Here is a 19,782-nt window from a genome sequence, read left to right on the forward strand (position 1 = left end):
AGGACACCGCTCATGGGAGCTGCCTATTTTCACAAAGAGTTCTAAAACCTGAGGGAGAGCCATGCTCCTTCACCAAGAACCAACGGACGACCCATGTCCTTCCACGCCGAAGACGGTCACTCCTGTGGCCTCCCACCCACACCGGCACCACGGAACAGGCCGTCCAGGTCTGTCCCAGCCCCAGACCCTGCTGCAGTCCCAGATGGCCACACAGCCAAGAACTCAGACTCCAAGTCAGACTGACTTCTTGGGGAGTTTTATGAAACCATGCTTGTAAGCCATGAAACCACTTCATCAAAGCAGAACGTCTCTTTACACACGCTGGAATTAAGGATGCGCATGCGGACGGTTCGGGAGACACACCACACAGGCAGGGCTCCCCTGACTCAGCAGTCCTCCCCGAGTGCTCCTGGCACCCCTGGGGGGTCCCTAAGGCCCTTGGAGGGGCTTCCTGGGGTTAAAGCTATGTTCCTCCAATACTGAGCCGGCACACTCCCTCCCTGCGGGCAGAGACAGCTGCAGGTGCCTCGGCTCCCGTGGAGGCAGTGGCCCAGCTGGGCTGTCACTGGTCCGCCAGCAGAGACACACTCATGGTGAGAGGAGCGGGGAGGCGGTTATCCTGGTGATGTGCTTAAAGGGGCCGTAGGTGCCTCACGAAGCACTGGCTCCGGCCTTCCCACTCTGAGAGAGAAACAGGAAACGCTTGTTCCCCAAGAACAACAGGATCTCGAGGAAGAGTGACCACAGCAGGGTGAGCTGTGGGCTGACCCCTTTCTCCTCAGAGACCGGGGCTGGGAGCTGGGCAGACGCTTTCTCAAAACCGGACCTGTCCCTCCAGGAAAACGGCTGCCGGTATTTGCTGTAATAATAAAATCCAAACTTTAAAGTGAAAACTAGAACTGTGGAAAACATGTACTGGCCACCATGAGCGTAAAGGCTCCAAACACTTACAGATTTGTGGCGAGAGCAGCAGTGATGTTCAGGTGTCCTGAACGTGACACCTCCCTGTGTCTGGAGCACCCCCGAGTCTGAGATCCAATGTCTTCCAGTGACAACGCGTGACGTCACACGGCCACCAGCTACAGACAGCTTCACGCCGCACCTGGCCTGGTTTTGGACCCTGCGGGACAACTAGCTTTTAAGAAACTATGACTTGTTGCATTCTGGCGTGGTGGCAAAGAAAAGCACGCACAACCACACGTGAAGACCACTCACACTCCTGCCTTTCAGCCACACGTCAGCCTGAGAGCGGATTTTCTTCATATGCTGCAACCAAAAGAGCACAGCCCAGCAGACGCAGAGCGCAAACTGACTGCCGCTTTCACCAGGCAAACCCAAGGGGTTACAAAAGCCTGAGACAAGACTCTTTTTTAGTTTTAAACAATGCTTTCACAAAAATATATTAATACATGTCGGATTTCTTGTCAGCACAATACATTAAATGTTGGTCATTACAGCCCATCTAACATTTTAATGCCCTCAATTTTAATATCTTATACAGTAATGACAGCTCTAACCCACATAAACAAAGGGTCTTTTGGGCCTTCGATAGTTTGAGAATATAAAGAGGTCCTGAAACTGAAAGCGTTCAGAACCACCACCGGAACTGATCATTCTGTGGGTGTGTCTTGTCAGCCGGTGGGTCCACCGGGCACTTCTCCAGGAACAGAGCCACGGACAGCACATGCCAGGGACACAGCAGACACCGAGCAGACGGAGGCCCTGCAGACAGGCCATGTGTGATCTGGCTCCCAGCAGAGGAGGAGAAGGGCAACGCCAGAAGCTGGGTGGTCTGACCACCGGGGCGGCTGCACTCTCCCACCAGCACCGGCGACCAGAGGCGGCGTCCCCACCAGGGCTGCATCTCGCTGATGTGAGCGCTGAGCAGTCCACCAAGACAGGAAACGGACACAGGAAGTGTCACCCGAGGAAACACAGGCCCAACCACCAGTAAACAGGGACGTGTGTCATCCACGCTTGTTCCAGAGGAACTGAAAGGGTCCACAACCAGCCTCATTGGTTACCGACTTACAGGGCTGTCGCATGAGCCCTGCTAGCTTTCTCCTGGTGTAAACAGCCCAGGCTGGGGGGAAGGTGGGGGCCGGTCTGTGCGGGCAGCCAACTCTCAGGCCCGGTAACACAGAGATGCATGCAGCGCGCACACTTCCTATCCGCTTTGTTTTTTGGGTTTTTTTTTTGAGGTCTGGCAAATCATCATGTTACCTCCAAGTGTATCCAGTTACTTCAGTTTAAACAACTATTTATCAACCGCTCAAGTCAAAGACAAACATCATCCACTTCAAAATACATAACGTTTCACCAGGACAAGATCAGAGCGAACAGGCTCTCTTCACCACTTTCAGGGAGCAAACAGCGCCCCGAGCAGGCACCTCGATGGAGGGTCACTGGCCAGGGCCCGCTCCTCACCTAGCTCGGGATCCCCCGGGTCACGAGATTACAGGGGAAAGGGGGATGGCCCCTGCGGACTCTCAGAATGGCCACAGCCCGCCCTCCTGTCCCTCAGATCAACCCGCACCCTCTCCCCCAACCTCCTGCACGAGGACACCGCACGGTGGAACCGGGTCTCAGCACAGTGACCCGTCACGGTGACACAGACCGAGGCTGACGGCCGTCCTGCAAGCCAAGGGGAGCAGCATCTGGGCGCCTGGGGCTCACCAGGCACAGCCCTTTTCATTCTGATGTAAAAAGTGGGGGGAACAGGTGCTGAGATCCAGGAGCTGGGCTTTCACAAGGCTTTTCCCCCATCACCCCAGCCTGGTCATCACCTGCCACCAAAGCATGTGAAGTGATTGGTGAGCAGCAGGGGCAGTGAGGGAAAAAAAGAAAGCACCTGAGAAGTTAGCACAGGAGGGTTTGCCCTCCACGGCAAACCAGGGCACCAAGGCCCAGAACAGACTCAGAAATACACGGTTTCACAGAAAGCAAAACGCAAGTCAGTATCCACTAATTCAAAACAGCATCCCTCCACTTCCCACCCCCCAAATCAACTGACTGCTGTGTGTCCTGCCTGCACTCTGCGCCTCAGTTTCCTCTCTCCTAAAATGGTTGGGGGGGGGCGGGGGGCAGGTAACCTGGCCCACCAGGGTCGAGTCCACACCCGAAAAGCATCCGAGTGCCTGGTGCTCTGCCGGCAGGATGCCCGCCGAGCTGCTGCGGCCAAACTCACCTGCTGGCCTCCCGCACCTTGCAGTGCACGCCGGGCAGCAGGAGCCACGCCACAGGTGTGATGCTCACCAGTGCCCTTCTCACACGCAGACCTGTGACCGCTCCCTGCAGGCCAGTGCCATTCACTCATTCATAGCTCTCAGCACAGTCCACTACTAACTGCTTCCTAAGTCCCGTGATCATGCTGTGAACAGCACTTTCAGTTGTAAGGATACAGGTATCGACTGGCCAAATGCAAACACTGAAAACAAACCACTTTTAAAATCAACAAAAATGCAACAAAGTGGACGGTGACAGGCCATCATGCCGCACTCAGGTCCCGGCAGCCCAGGGGTCAGCCTCCATCAGCTACCTACCCGGTCCTCAGGCCCCAGGCCCCACAGGTGGCCATCAGGGCCACCCCGGGCCCCAGCGGGAGGCCGCCGAGCGCATGGCCCACCTTGCATGACCCTGAAACAACCATCTGAGCAGTGGCAGAAACAACACCCAAGAACTGAGACCAAGCAGCAGGGACCACTCCACTAGTGGACTGGCAGCCGGCATTTCGGCTCCAGATGCAAGGGCACCACACATCAGGTCAGAACAGTCATTTCTGCGGAGTGCGGCATATTTGGGGAAGATAAACACAGGCTGGGTGAAACTTTAACACGCTCAGAGTAGTCTTGCTTATTTAAAAGAAGGGGCGCGCTTCCTGCAAGGGTCAGTTTCCAGCTCCACGGCCGCCATCCATAAGGTCTGCTTTAAATTAAAACATACTATTGAGTTACAGCACTAACGCGCCTGCTTTGTTTCTGCTGGGGCTTTGTTTAGAAATGACTTTGACAATGTCCAAGCAAACAACTGGGACCAAAGACGGCAAAGCCAGTTAGAGGTACGGGAGCATCTGTTCCTGTCCGAAGAAGGGCATTTTATGAGACACATGCTACACCACTCATCTGTATCAATTTGTAATCTCTAATCTCCAAACCGAAGCTTGCCCCCAGTGGATGCGTCTTTCTGGAACATAGTGGACAATCCCATGACTGATGGACGTGCAGCAACATGGGGCTCACCAGTGCAGTGCTGGGGGAGCTCTGGGGGAGACTGGGTGGTCCGGGTCCCTGCACAGGCACCCCCGTGGCCAAGCCCTGTCCAACTTCTCCACCTCCAGGGTCCAGGTCAGACAGCAGCCTCCCCACCCGCCCCCCATCACCACCTCAGCCATATCCACCTTATGCAGCCCTCACCAGCCCCAGGCAGCGCTGGCACAAATGGGCCTCTAAGTGTCACTTTCAAAATCCCCTAAGAAGGGCACGTTCCTCAATGAAGCTGAGACATTTCTTCCACCCGCTAACATCACCAACCCACTCCAGTCTTCTTGCCTGGGAAATCCCATGGACAGAGGAGCCTGGCGGTTGACAGTCCATGGGGTCGCAAAGAATCAGACATGCCTTAGCAACTAAACAAAAAAATCATTGCGGTAATAAGAAGTAACATGCATTGAGCACATCCCAGGCACCAGCAGGCACTTTAGCGTGTTAACTCATTTTACTGTCACAATAAAGCGGCTGTTAAATATGATCTCTGTAACAATCAGGCACATTGAACACGTAATGAAACAATCATATGACATTGATAATTATGAGTAAGTATGCATGATCAACATTTGCTGTAACTAAAATCTCTCTACATTATATATAAAATATAATACAGTATGTCGACAAATGTTCTGCTGGCTCTCTGACACATCATTTTACATGAATACATAGTTATCACCCCCATTTTACAGGCACCAGAAGTAACGAGACGCCGCGAACTGGGATGCAGCTGCAGGGGCCCGGCTCGGTTCCCAGGGGACTCCCCCGAAGAGGGGAGGGGGACTCACAGGGGTCCCGGAGCCCGCCTCACACATGGGGTGTCTGTAATTGACTACAGAGGGTAGGCACAGCTAAGAGCCCGTGCTTCGTTTCTGCTAAGCCGCCTGTCTCCAACACACACACCCCTCCACCAGATAGACCCCGATGACCCGCTTCCCAGCAACAGCAGTGAAGATGCAGCCAGGAGACGTGGTCCTGCCCTCTAGCAGTTTCCAGTTGGCGAGAGACTCCCGGCCGCCCCTCGGCACTTCACTGGGGACAGTGAAGGAGAGGCGCGTGCTCCTAGCGCGTGTCAGGACAGTGAGAGGTCTGCAGCCATGGAGCGCCCGAGCTCCCCGACCCGCCGGACTGTCACCAAGGCCCTAAGGAAGCGCTGCACGGCACCCTTGGGGAGACGGGGGCGAGGATGGCCCCACGGTTGGGGGGCACGCAGCCACAGGGACCAAGCTGCGGCTGCCCCCGGAGGCTGCCGCCCCACACTAACACCTGCATCATCTTTTACTTTAAACATCACTGTAAACATCCCCCCAACAAATGTAGACGGCCCTCGGAAGGGCTCATGGTATTAGGTGAAAAGGAACAATGCAAAATTTTAAGTGTAGGCTGCCCCCAGCTATCTATGTATGCACAGGAAAAAAACATCAGGAAGCAAACACATTCACTGCTTCTTCCAAGGGTTATCACCTGTGAATTTTTTTTTCTCCTTTTGTTTCAGTATCTTCTAAATTATCTGAAATAAGCATGTATTCCTTTTACTATGAAAGATAAAATAATTTTTAAAAAAAAACAGAACCAAAAGCCAACAGCGCCTGTGGTCACATCCAGGTAAGAAAGCTCCGAGGCAGACTCGGGGCGGGGTGGGGCGCAGGCCCTGCCAGGAGCACACTGCTGCTCCCAGCCCAGGAAGGCCGCCGGGCCCTCAGGGTCCACACGAGCCAGTGAGCGGGCAGCGCCTGCGCCTCTGCAGGGGGACGGCCCAGTTACCACGCTAACGGTTCCAAGTGCAGCACCTACAACAGTGGGGTCCTGCGTCTGCCCAATTCGTTCCCGATTTCAAGTGCAACACGGACAACGGTCTTATTTTCACTCCGGGCTGCTTATTACTGTTCACAAGTGTTAAAGCGAATCCCTCTTTTTTCCTTTTTGGCCACACTGTATGGCTTGTGGATCTTGTCCCCCGACCAGGGATTGAACTCATGCCTTCGGCAGTGAAAGCCTGGAGTCCTAACCACTGGACCAGCTTAGGGAAGTCCCTAAGTTGAATCTCTCGTTTACTAGAAGCGCGCAGAGGGAGAACTCAGGAGGCGGACACCCTGACCGTGTGCTCCCAGTCGGACGTGGAGCGGCCACACGCGGACCGGCTCTCCGGGTCTGCCTGTCTCTCCAGGGGGGGCAGTAATTCTGAAACTACTTTTCCACGTCTGCTCGGCCCAAACAAATGAGCAAATACACTGGGGGAACGAGACCTAGACTTCTCACTGTCTGATGAAGACCCAACTATCTGATGAAGAAGCTCTAAGTAAGGACAGAGGGAAGCGAGACTAAACCCAGAGACACTGGGCTGCAATCAGCAACGCCAGTGAGAACGCAGTTTTTAACACACACGGAGAAACGCCTACGTCCATCCCGTGTCCGCGGAGAAGCAGGCGCAAGGACAGCCTGCGGCCAGGAGCACACTCAGCACCCAGGTCTCCAGCTCCTCACGCCGTTTCTCCAGCAAAAGAAGAACTAGGGCTCCTTGATGAAGCAAAGCGGGGCCGGAAAATCACAACAGAGGCTGGAGTGTCCTGCAGGTCCAGAAGGGAAGCCCCCAGAAAACAACGGGGTGAGCCGAGAAGACACAGTGCAGCCTGAGAGCGTCTACAGCGAGGTCACAAAAGACACGGGGAAGAGGGGCTCCGGCCTTCTCAAGCGTAGAGACGGCGCAGGGCCATGACAGCAAACGAAGGCAGGCCCCCAGGCTGGCCAGGGGTGTCCAGGAAGTGGACGCAGTCAGAACAGCCAGGCCTGAGGAAGACCTCAGATGAGCTCGCAGCACTGGACCCACGCTCGTTTCCCGATTTTGGTAACTGCCCTTGAACGAACGATACAAGAGGGTAACACCGGGGGGCGCTGGTGTGGGCATTCTGTACCGCTGGCTCCTTTCCTCTAAGTCGGACATTCCCACAGTAAATGAGCCCCGACAAACGCACTGACAGGCTTCCGCTAACGGAGGGGAGCAGGGCGGGACTGACGCCAGGCGGACCGCACGGCCGGGCGGGGTGCACGGGCCTCCTATGGTCTCCTCGGCTCTTCCGAATATTTGAATGCTTCCTTATTAAAAAGTCTTGTAAAACTATTTCTCAAAATTATGCTCCAATAAAAAAATACACAAAATTTTTTCTCAAAGCCTGCAGATACAACTTAAATCTGCCCGCCTCTACCAGTGCACTGCCTCACCGCCCAGCCAAGCCCCAGAGCATCAGACACCTTCCGGACCGCCTGCCCCCCACCCCCACATGCTCCATCGGCCACCCCTGCCTCTCCAGCGTGCCAGTCTTGGGCATCTTCAAGCTCCCTCCCCCCTGCCCTCCACCCACAGCCCCGGGAAACACACATGGCCTGGTGCATCTCTCCCACTTGCCCCCAGGGTTCTGGATGAAAACCTTTGTGCTCAGGGCGGCCTCTGCCCCGCCCAGTCTCAGGCCACCACCCACCCCCTGCCCCCCCCCCCCCCCCCCCGGCCCAGGCCAGGCTCCCATCACGTTCCCTCTGGGATGTGCCCTCCTCTGGGATGTGCCCTCCTCTGGGATGTGCCCTCCTCTGGGATGTGCCCTCCTCGCATGTCTCCCAGGGATCTGAGGTGACTGGGTGGTGCTGACTCAGTGAGCTGGTGGGGGGGACACAGGAGGCGCCGGGGTTTGCACCTAACGCTGCCCCCTGGGCATCGGGCACGACGCCTGGCACTCAGCGCGTACCCAGAGAGTGCACACTTTTGACTTCAGACACACAGGTCGGAGCTGGATATTAGACTCTCACCTTCTCTCCCACCCTATTAAATTATGAAGCTTTGCTGTATTTATCTAGTTTTCCAGGTTCCAAACATCCTCTAAACTCTAGCACAAAGAAATGGATGCACCTTACAGCTATTAGGTAGATCTGGGTAAAATACACCTAAATCTAGTATTTTTTTTTTCTACTTTGGTAAGTAATCAAATATGCCTGACGTGATATATCACACTACTAACTTCACTTTCTAAAAGGCTGTGATGACAATAATCGGTGTTGGTGAGGATATGGAGAAACCGAAACCACTCCGTGGAAAGAGTGCATCAGTTCCTCTCAAAGTCACAGAGTAAAACGCAGCAATGCTACTCCTTGTACACACCCAAGAGAAATGAAGACATACGCCGCACACCACGCTGTGATGTTCACAGCAGCCAAAGGTAGAAACCACCCAAACACCCATCAATCACAGATGAATGGACAGACAGTGATGAAGCACATAACGGACCAGTCGGCCACCAAGTGCCACACACACGGAGATACGAGCCCTGAAACGCTCGGGGACAGAGTCACATAAACTCACATGCTCTATGACTCCACTTATGTGAACTATCCAGCGGAGGCAAATCCACAGGCAACGAGGCCTGGTGGTGCCCGGGGCTGGAGGGAGTGGTGAATGAAGGGACTGCTTAATGGGCAGAGTTTCCTTTTGGGGTGATGGAAATGCTTTGGAACTAGACAGAGGTGATGCTTACCTAACACTGAATGTACTAGATGCCGCTGAACTGTTCACTTTAAAACGGTTTATGTTGTGTGAGTCTCCGCTCAATCAAAAAAAGAGCCTATGACATTCTGAAAAACACGGCCTCTCTGAAACACTGATGATCTTTTTTCTCTGTATTTGTTAACATTCAGACACACTTGGGACAGACCACACAAGTAACAGAAAGAGTCGAGGACAAGGGCTGCAGGCCCGTCCCGAAGCTAAGGCAAGGGAAGACCTTCCTAACTGTGCTGAGGGTGCAGAGCAGGGGGCCAGGGGCCTGGAGCGGCGGAGCCAAGCCAGAACTTTGCAGCAACAGTCTGAGAATCACCTCTCCCACCCCTGCCAACAAAAAGCAACTCTACAAAATTCGTCAACAGCCATCACTCTACAACATGGACTTAAAAATATCTTATTTCAGAAAAACACGCAAAAATAAAATAGAAACTACTCTTCAAATAAGTGCTTGCTGGAACACCAGGAACCATCAGATAGCTCAGCGGGGTGTGTCTCGTCCCACAGGGATGTCAACCTGCAGGCCACCCGGCGGGCACCACCCTCACCCACCGCCCCCATGGTGGGCGCTGATAAACCCGTCTGGGTGCCCCTCCTCCTGTGATAAGCCCAGACTGGGCTCAGCCCCTTCTGCCATGATGCTCCAGCACCCGGGGCTGCCACCATCAGGTGAGATGCCTCCTGCTGAAATGAGACGCAAATCCCTTAAAAAGCCAACCAAGTTCTTTCTTCTAAAGAGAAAGGACAAAAAAAAAAGAGTCAGTCAGAGCTCCTGTAGCTTTACAACCAAATTTCTCACCATCTTTTCTATTTACTTCACAGCACTATTTCTCAGAGAATTTTCACCCAGATGCCTCTTCCTTAAGGCACCTCTAGAATCCCATCAGTGAGACAGGTGGCTCACCAGCCCTGCATCAGAGGACCCCATACCTGGTGAAACCACAGCCCCGCCCTGGGTGTTACCGCACTCCACCCTCACAGGAAGGGAGGCACTCACCCCTGACTGACTCCTGAAGACACTGGGCTAAAACCAGGCGCGGCTGCCTCCTCAGGCTCCCACTCCTCGTGCCCACAGAGCTTCTAACTGGGCGCCTTCCAGGCCTGTCTCCTGAGGGCACAGCTTTGGACAAGATCTAAGGAAGCCAAGAGGGAGGCGGTTAGCCGTGCCTGCCTCGGCCTCTACTGGCCAGGTCAGCGTGGCTCACGTCAGAGAATCTCACAACACCGGAAGCCAACTTACTCACCAGAGGGGAAGACCACCACCAGCCTGAGAGGCTATACGTCTACCTGTGCACGGATGTCCGCGTCCACTGTCTATTAGGCAAATCAACTGGCCAGTGGCCCCCGTGACCCACTTTCCTCCACACTGCTCGACAGCATCCTTGCGGGGTCGCCTCCACTCCAGACGCAGAGCACAGGGTGGGCTGCGGGCAGGGTGTTCAGAGCGTACACAAGTTTCAAGTCAACAGGTTTAACTTCTGAACAATCAAGAGTTGACTGCAATAAGGATTTATTGAGTAAAAAGAAAACAGACTACAGTAGACACCAGAAAGAGACCAAGATGGTCCTGCGGGCAAGCAACGGGAGTTTACACCCGGACAAAGGCAGACCCCCACCAGGCAAAGCACACTGGGTGCTACATAAACAGATGCAAAGTGAAGACCACAGATTTTTATCTCCTGAATTTCTCAGAATCGCCTTAAATTTAGCATATCTATAAAAAATAACTGACCCCTGCTGCTCCTTCCTCCCCAGGGTCAGGGGTCAGCACTGAGAGGCCAGCAGGTCAGCTGGGGGGGTGGTCTTCACCCCTCACCCCGCCCCAGACACATGCTGCTCTGCTTGGCACTGACCTGCCACCAACAGGAAACCTGACCAAGATCCCACCAGACACTGACAAAGACTCCTGCCACCAGGCCAGATCTCCCCTTCCTGCAACACAACTGCCGGATTCTCTCAGAGGGTCCCCATAACCTACAGAACAAAAGAGCCCCACCCTCAGCTCACCTTCATGTACCCACAGCATCACCCCCCAAACCTCCTACATCATACCCAGTGCCCACCTACCTGGAGTACCTCTCTTCTCCGCAGGCTCCCGCCGTCATTAATGCTGCTCACTGACACCTCTCTGTCTTAAGACAGAAACAGACCTGATCGGCCAGCCGGCCAACCGGGGGAAGTTTTTGTTGTGGAAACAGAGCATCAGTATTGTACCAACTCTAATGAATTAATGGAACCTAATTTGCCCACCTCATGCGAAGAGTTGACTCACTGGAAAAGACCCTGATGCTGGGAGGGATTGGGGGCAGGAGGAGAAGGGGACGACAGAGGATGAGATGGCTGGATGGCATCACTGACTCGATGGACATGAGTTTGAGTAAGCTCTGGGAGTTGGTGATGGACAGGGAGGCCTGGCATGCCACAATTCATGGGGTCGCAGAGAGTCGGACACGACTGAGCGACTGAATTGAACTGAACTGAATGATTAACAATTAACAGCAGGTAGTATTCACATTAAAAAAAAAAAAAAAACGCACCAGAACCCAAGAGCAGTAGAACCTGCCTTTGGATCTGACCACTAACTTGCAGGAAATTCACACAGGACAAACATGCTGAATTACACCAAGGAGACGCCATCAGCCAAGTCCAAGCAGTGGAGACGAGATACCACACATGAGCCAGGGTCTTAAGCCCAGCAACAGTAAGCACTGCGGAAGAGCAAGGCGACAACTAGAGACAGAGTGTGAAGCCTGCTCAGGGCCAGGGCTGGGGTGAGGAACAACAGCTAACGCGTACAGCCTTTCTTTGGGGATGGGAGACAAAAATGTCCTCAGTCAGGTTGTGGTGATGGCTGCAAAAGTCTGAATGTCCTAAATAAAACACACTGCGTTTTACACTGAGCTTCCCAGTTAGTGCAGTGGTGAAGAATCTGCCTAACAATGCAGGAGACAGGGGTTCGATCCCTGGGTCAGGAAGATCCCCTGAAGTGGCAACCCAGTCCAGTATTCTTGCCTGGGAAATCCATGGACAGAGGAGCCTGGCGGGCTACAGTCCTTGGGGTCGCAAAGAGTTGGACATGACTGAGAGACTAAAGAACAAAGGTACATGAGTTCCATGTCAATAAAGCTCTCACTTGAAGGTGATCCCAAAGAGATGCATCAGACAGTCACATGTGGGCCTCACCTGGATCCCAGCTCACCAACCGTTAACAGATATGGACACTGAGCACGTGGTGCGAGACACTGGCAGCCAGGGGTTACGGGAGGGGCGGGGAGGTGAGACAGACCCCCTGCTCTCACGGGACTCTTCTGGCCTACTGGAGATGACCTGGGGTCTGCATCGAGCCCAGGGGCAGGGCGGGGACCAGGGTCCCCAGGGAGACAGGGTCATCCGTGGGTGCAGGCGGGGCGGCACACGGGCTCCTTCCTCTGCCCACACTTTCCAGCTGACCCCGGCTCAGCCCCTCCAGGTCAGCTTCCTGACTCCACCAGCCCATGAACAACACTGGAAAAACTCTGTCTAGCCGCTCCTGGGCTCCATGCCCCCCCAAAGGCTCCAAGCTCAGCCTGACTTTCCTGTCGCCCCTTCTTCTGGCCCAGGTTGCTCCAAGACACCTTCTCAATGCAGCTGCACTGGCCACCATTCCACAGGGTCCCGGGCAGCGTGCCGGGCAGGGGCCCCAGACACACCTCACAACCGCCACTCTGCGCACGACTTGCTTCGCGTCTCCATCCCCCCTCAAATGGGCTCCTGCCATTCTCCTCCAAAAGCTTTCGATGCCTCCAGCCCAAGGTTAAGTTGTAATTACCAGTCTTGGCCCTGAGATGCCCTCCAAGTCTAATGTGAAGTTCGTGGACTGAGCCACACGCGTTCACATTTAACAAGCGGCACACTTGTTGGGGCAGCAGCACGCAGAGGGAACCGAAGGTCCCAGCCATGTCCCCTGGTGGGATGGCGAGCAGAGCAGCGTCTCCCGGCTCACCCAGCTCTGCTGGCTCACCACCTGCATGCAGAGCCCGGCGCTCCCTCGGCATCACCCCCGCGGGCCGTGCCCGTCCACTCCCCCCAGGCCTGTCTGCAGAGGCTTTGCTGCCCGGCTGGGTCTGCTTGGGATGACTGCCAGGAGCACGCACTCCGAGCATGAGGGCTAAGCTTCCACTTCCCCAGTATTGAGCCTCCAAAGCAGCTGTGACCACCCGGCACCTGCGGCATTTATTAGCGATGTGGCTCTTAGGGCTTGCGAAGTAAAGACCCAAAGGTCAGCCAGGAGGGTCACGGAGAGGAGCGGTCACTGGGCGGAACCAGAGGGGAGAAGCCACTGTGTGCAGAGGAGACACAGGATAAACCAACTGCGGCAGGGAACCTAACTAGGAGCACCTCCCGCGTCCTCTCCCCGAGCAGAACACCTCCACCATCAGGCGCTCTTTCTCTGCACAAGAAAGAGACTGCGGTCCAGGGAGGCTAAGCGTGCGCCCAGTCCTGGAGCCAGGACTCGAGTGAGGTCGGCCTGACCTAGAGTCTGTGCTCTGGGCTTGTGTCACGATGACACCTGGCTTCCAGAAGCTCCCGGCAGACACGCCGGTAGCCCGGGTTTGTCCAAAGTTGTCCTTTTCGTCACTGTCTTTCTTTGCTTTCTCTCCACTTCTTACCTGTACTTCTCTGTTGTTCCTTTGTTCCTACAAAAAGCAGGTGATGCCACCGCCTGCAAGGCCAGGAGAAGGCCTCCATTTTCCCTGGCCCTGCTCGGCCCGCCGCGTGGACGGGCCCATGGCTCACGAGAGCAGCGGCGAGGACCCCGAGAACACAAGCATTGCCAAGTCAGGAGCATCAGCCAGTCTCTGAGACTCAGAGGCAGTCGCCCCCTAGAGCCCCTGCTACAAATCACCCCGGTCACACCAAACACCCTGCCACCTTTGCGTCCTACATAAGCTCGGTTAAAGCAAGGCTGACCCAGGAGGCCTGAGAAGGGGCTAAGCAAGTATCCAGCGCACGGGCCTCCCCGCTCCCGGTTCACACACACACAAAGGCCCCCGCCCAGCCCTCAACCACATGAACGGCCGGCAGGGCTCAAGCTCCTCCACCGACATGAACGTGCCGTTGTGAGAACCGGCTCTCAGAGGCTATACTGTTTCACTTTGAGTCAAAGCCGACAGAACATCTCAAATGACTCTGACCTATGAACCTCAGTATTTTGGCCTTTTATGTGCAACTCTCTAAGAACTAGAGCTCAGAGCTGAAACACCCAGAAGTAACTTGAAAAACCCCCAAAACAATGCCCCTTGGGAGACTGCCTGGGAGGCAGGAGGCTCCCAGGGACAAGCAGGATTCAAATATAATGAGACAGAATTAGGTAGAAAGTACCTGAATTCCTAAGGCAGCTGGTTTTAAACCCGGCCACAATTCTGCTTGTTTGTTGCTATGGCTTCTTAAAGATGGATACACAACAATTTTCACTGAGAATTTACTGGAGTCCCCAGTAACAACCTATAGAAGCCTCCTTCTGCCCCAATTCTAAGTTGCATCCTCAGCAATATGAACCACAACTATACAGTCAATGAAAGGCGCGGTCATCATTCAATCAGACCTTTAAGTTTTACCAGGCAGGGAACCACAGGTAAACTTAACCTCTTATGGTCCATCATAAAGGCCCTTTAGCACACCCACACTCTCACCTAGACACACACCCAAACCCCCACCCACCCCGGCCGGCGACCCCACTCTCTGGGGGCTGACCTCCAAGGTGTGTTTCAGGCACGGGCTGCTCCCGGGGGCGACCCCCAATGAAGGTGCTCCGTGGAGGCTGCTCCAGGCTCATCTCAACATCCTCTCCGGCCCCGCCTCCCAACACCAATGGGTCTCAAGCTCCTTCTAAAAAGCAAGCACCTGGGACACCTGCAAAATATAATTTCCTGGGTCTGCAGGGGCAGAGGTGGAGAAAAGCCTTCAGGTGATTCTGAGACCAGCTGGTGGGGTGGGCGCCAGGTCCCACTCACCGAACCCAGGCTGTGGGCTGGTCCACGAACTCATGTCCGCCTGAGCCCGAGACCACCTCCAACGCCGCCTCAGTCGCCCAAAACCTCAAACTTGATGCATGCAAACACAACACATGGTTCTCCCCGCATAGCCTGCTGGTCCTTCCCTCCTCCTGGGGATGCCAAGTGGCCGGCCCCAAAATGTCGCTGAAGATAAGTGTGTCTGAATTAAGTCATGAGCGGCTGGGTCTCATCAGCCTTCCCCAAGGAAGCCCAGGGACCCTGAACAGCCGGCTTCTTTCTAGAAACAATTAAAGGAAACTAGGGGGAAAGATACACAGCCTCTGAAGAAGAGATCTTACAAGTCAGTGGGGTGGGGGGTAGCGGGAGACTCTGAAGATCCTCAACGGCGTAAAACCAAATTCATGTGTGAACTTTTAACAAAATTCAGGACCCAAAACAACCAGGAAGTAAACACACTTCTGAGATAATGAGAGAAATTGATTATGGACTGTTAAGTGTGACAACAGCATTGAGTTTTAAATGCCCCCATTCTTCAGACACGTTACTTAAGCATTCAGGGTGAAACCACAGGGCTGGAATCCACTTTAGACTATCTCCACAGAGAAAAGGGGGGAAAGGGAAGATGTGAAGCAAATGGGGAAAATCTTGATAATTGCTGAGGCTGGTGATGGATAAATGGGAGCGTATGATACCAGTCACTCTACTTCTGTGTATTTTAGATTATTTCACATATAGATACTGTTTTAAAAATCAAGCGATACATTTTGAGTGTTCACAATAGCAATTCACAAAACAAAAATATATTTTATCAGACTGGGACTCTGCCGTAGTGTTGCATAACAGATTATAAAGAATAAACTCCTATGGCTGATTCATATCAATGTATGACAAAACCCACTGAAAAATAAAAAAATATATATATATATATATATATTTTTTTTTAAAAAGAATAAACTCTACTGGTCTTTTAAAAACTCTGACACAAACTTGAAGTTAACAGGAAACAATATTCTTCTGAACTGCATAAGTTTTAGGAGTTGAACCTTTCACATTTAAACTTAAATCCTTCAAGTTTTAACAGATCCGTCAAGGAGAGCTGGACCACAAGCCAGCCATGCCCTGTGGCTGCAGCAGCTCCCGGGGCAAAGCGCCGGCTGCCGCTCGGCAAAGGTGCCCCGTTACTGGAGACTGGCCCAGTAACTGGCCCAGATCTTCTTTGAGATGACTGGGGGTGGGGGTGAGAAGCAGCGGGGTGCAGGAGGAGTGAAATGACTCTAGAAACCACAGTGAAAGTCCCTCATTCTTAAAAGTCACAATCCTGTTCAGACAACTTTCCAACAAGACTTCCATGTGGCAGAAGTTACTTTGTAGCAGGTCTGTGAGGAATGTAACCCACAAGAGTCTGAGCACAGTGAAACTGACCAATAAGCCCCCTTCAGGAGGCAATACTGAGATTCCCTTTAACGTCTTTAAGTGGTTTGGGGGGAAAAAAAATTGTTCATCTATGAAGGTTCAGGGTCACTGGAGAATCCACCCATCCTAAACCACTAACTCTTTCGAATAATTAAAAAAATAAACAAAACCAAAAAACTAAGAAATAGTAACTACCTAACTTTAGAGTCCAGATACCAATTCACATACATAATAGCATTTCTAACAGGCACAACACAGTCCATCACAAGACTCTATTTTTTAAGTTAATTGAGTTAGTAAGTCACTTAATAAGGATATTAAAATGGGAAGTAGCAAAACCATTTGTAATTTTTTCTACAATCCAGTTCAAATGTCTTATTATTCTAAATTAGGAAATACATTAAAAAGAGTTTCACCGAAGAGACTCTATTCCAAATACCCCTCTTAAATAAAATTAAAAGCCTGAGTGTGTAGAATAAAACTGAACTGCATCAAAACCTTATAATTACAGCACGCTTGTAGAGCCTGAAATTTGGGTTCATTCCCATCCTGCCGTTCACTGGCTAGGAACTATCCTACAGACTCATTTATTTTTTCAACCAAAGCTGTCCGATATCAGAACAGGTTTATCTGCAAACAGTGAATGAGAGGCCCCCTCCCCACCAGGCCATGATGCACAGGCCCACATCAGAGCAAGATTCTTCCAAGAGCCATGGAGAACCCGGAACGAGCCTGGAGATTCAGAGAACTAAAGCTTTTTGGAAAATAGACAAAAAAATATCCCAGTGCAGAGCACACAGCACTGGCGAGCATGCTTCCTGAAGCTCGTGTTTCAATTATACTCTAACACCCGAGCCCTGGGTCCAGTCTACATGTAACAGGTGTTTCTTCTTGGGGGTCAAGGTCAAAAGGACCGAGAGCCACTTCTCTAAAGGGAGTGTATGGAGAGTCTGCTTGGAATCACACACATCGTCCTACTGCTCGCTGGCTGGATGACCTTCGAAAGTCTCATAACCTCTCTGTGCCTCTGCTGTCCATCTTCAAAATGACCACCACCAACTTAGCAAGCTGTCCAGTGGGTCAGTTAACGTCAGACGCAACACAAAAGCTTGACCTTCCCCAAGGTTCTTCACTTTTTCTGGGCCTCCAGCTTTTATACTGAAAATCTGAAAAAATGTTCAGTGTAGTGGCTAAGACTTGCTGGGTTCCTTCAGAGGGATGGGTGGGGAGATTCTCACTCACCCAGGTGTGGGGGCTACCCTGCCACGTCATGGGTAAGAGCTGCCCACCCAGGGTTCTAAGAAGCCAAGTCTGTCTGCCCCCAGGACTGTTACTGGAGCCCTGGGCCTTTCCCCACCAGGGCTGAGTCACCTTCCAGATTACAGTTAAAACCATTACAGTTAAAACCATTCTTCTATCAAATTGCTGAGAGCAATTTAAAAGTTGCTCTGGCTCAGCCTTGGAGAAGCTTTCTAACTAAGTGACATCAGAAAACAAGACAGTGAGTATTGACAAGGCACCGGACTGTGAGCAGAAAGTGTTACGGGATGCAAATGGATCAGAAGAGCCTCAACAGGTCCCGCCAAAGCCCCAGCGGCAGGAGGCTGGGGAGGGCCAGGGCCCGCAGAAGGCAGGACCCAGCCGGCAGGGCCTGCAGCCCGCTGGAGCCTGGTGGACAAAGGGGACAGGATGTGTCTTGTCCAAGTGGCAGGGCCAGCGGGAAATTTAGAAGCCACGTGCCCGGCGGGAGAAGGGGAAAAGCCTAACAACATTTGACCATTTTCTTGGCCCAGCAAGTTAATCGCCCGTCTACTCTGCATCCCCCCAAAAAAGTTCTTTAAAAAATGTGTTACTGCTCTAAGTTTTTCAGAACTTTTCTAAAGAGAGGGAGGCTGGCTAGTGAGAAAAGACGCTAAGGAAATCAGCACATCCCCTCACCTTCCTCTAGTAGATTGTAAAAGGCAATTAACACTTGAATAAGGAGCCTGTGTGTCTGGAATAAAAATGAGGCGCGCGCAGGTTTAGGGTTTTAGGGCGCCTTCCTATCCCTCTCTGTCCGCGGTCCTAACTACCAGCAAGAATTGGCCAAAATTCAGCATTTCCAGACTTTCCTTAGGAGAAGGGGCCGCAGAAGTGCTGGCAGAAAGAAAAACGAAACTGAGAGCGCTCCAGGCTCGCCGCGGCTCGGTCTGCGCCCAACGGCCGCGCTCCTCCCCGCGCCGCCCGCACCCCGAGTTCGGCGCCCCCGGCCGGGGCCTCTCCGCCCCCGGGCGCTTTGAGCGCGGCCCCGGCCTCTGCCCCGCCGGCCCCGCGCGGCGCAGGGGCCCAGGCGCCCAGGCGCCGGGCGCAGGAGGCCGGGCAGGCGGGTGCCCGGGCCTCAGGCCTACACGCGGGCCGCCTGGCCCAGTCCACGCTCCGGCCCGGTCCCAGCCCGCCGGGCCGCGGCGGAGACGGGGCGCGGGGAGGGCCCAGGCCGCGCGGGGCGCCCCGACGACTCGGGCCCGAGGAGGAGGCTGGGACCGCGTGTCCGCCCTGGGACCGAGGGAACGGCCGGCAGCCCCCCGACCCCCGGGCCCCCCGATCCCTCGGCCCGCGGTCGCCCGCCCGCGCCGCGCTCGCAACCGGCCCGCCAACCGCCGCGGGGAGGAGCGCGCGGACTCACCGGGGCCGGCTCCCGAGTACATGGTGGCGCCGCCGAGGGGCTCCGGGGCAGAGGGGCGGCCGCGCGCGCGCCACGGGCCCCGACGCCGCGAGCCGCGAGGGAGCCGCCGGCCGCACGATCCGCCCCGGCGCGGCCGCCAAACAGGTTTACCCGACGCGGCCGGGGCGGCGGGCGGAGGCGGGCGGGCGGGCGGGCGGGGGAGGGGGAGGGGAGGGGAGGGGGAGGGGCGAGGGAGCGGGCGGGGGCGGGGCAGGAGGGGAAGGGAGGTGCGGGAGGTGCGGGGGCGGGGCGAAGGGCGGGGCCCGCGCGACAGGGGGCGGGGCGAGGGAGCTGGAGGGGAGGGCGGGGCCCGCGCGGCGGGGGCGGGGCGAGGGAGCGGCAGGGGCGGGGCAGGGAGGGGAGGAGAGGGGAGGGGCGGACCCGCTCGGCGGCCGAGGCGGGCTGGGGGCGCGGCGGAGGGGCGGGGGCCGGCAGCCGGGACGCACGCGGGGCCGGGGGGGTGCTCTGCAGCCACTCAGAAGCGCGACGTCTCCTCCGAATGGGCGGAGCGGGCGGCGCGTCGCTGCCCCCGCACCCCCGCCGCCGAGACCGGGAAGAAAGAAAAGAAAACACAGCCCTCCCCTCCCTGGCGCGCGCGGGCAGACCCTTCCCCATCCCGAGCCCCCGCCGCGCCGGACGAGCTGGGGCCCCGTGTGGACGCGGTTGCGGCCCGCGCCCGGGCGCCCCGGCGTTGCAGCTGGGCTCTTTTAAGCGATAAAGGAAACAATGTCGCGAAGGTTTCTCCGGACCGGGAACTTGAACTTGAACGCGCCCGGGTCCTCGCACACTACCACACCGCCACCTCCCGGCGGAGAACCTACCTAGAGAATCCCTGTAAAGAGCTTCAGGTCAATTTTAGCCGCTATC

General features: G+C 54.8%; 1 protein-coding gene across 2 annotated transcripts in view; it reads right to left on the reverse strand.

Moving 5' to 3' along the window:
• AGO2 (argonaute RISC catalytic component 2) overlaps positions 1–19,051 on the reverse strand; it is a 91,419-nt gene extending 72,368 nt beyond the window's left edge. The window contains exon 1 of one of the 2 annotated variants that reach the window (XM_065903367.1): positions 18,877–19,051. In XM_065903367.1, the coding sequence (XP_065759439.1) occupies positions 18,877–18,898 (22 nt within the window). In that variant the 5' untranslated portion in view covers positions 18,899–19,051. Of the gene's footprint in view, positions 1–14,538; positions 14,643–18,876 lie in introns of those variants that run through there. The other variant, XM_065903366.1, reaches the window with a different exon arrangement.
• Positions 19,052–19,782: the final 731 nt, after the last annotated feature.

Source organism: Muntiacus reevesi, chromosome 12 (genome assembly GCF_963930625.1).
Source record: "Muntiacus reevesi chromosome 12, mMunRee1.1, whole genome shotgun sequence".
Lineage (NCBI taxonomy): Eukaryota > Metazoa > Chordata > Mammalia > Artiodactyla > Cervidae > Muntiacus > Muntiacus reevesi.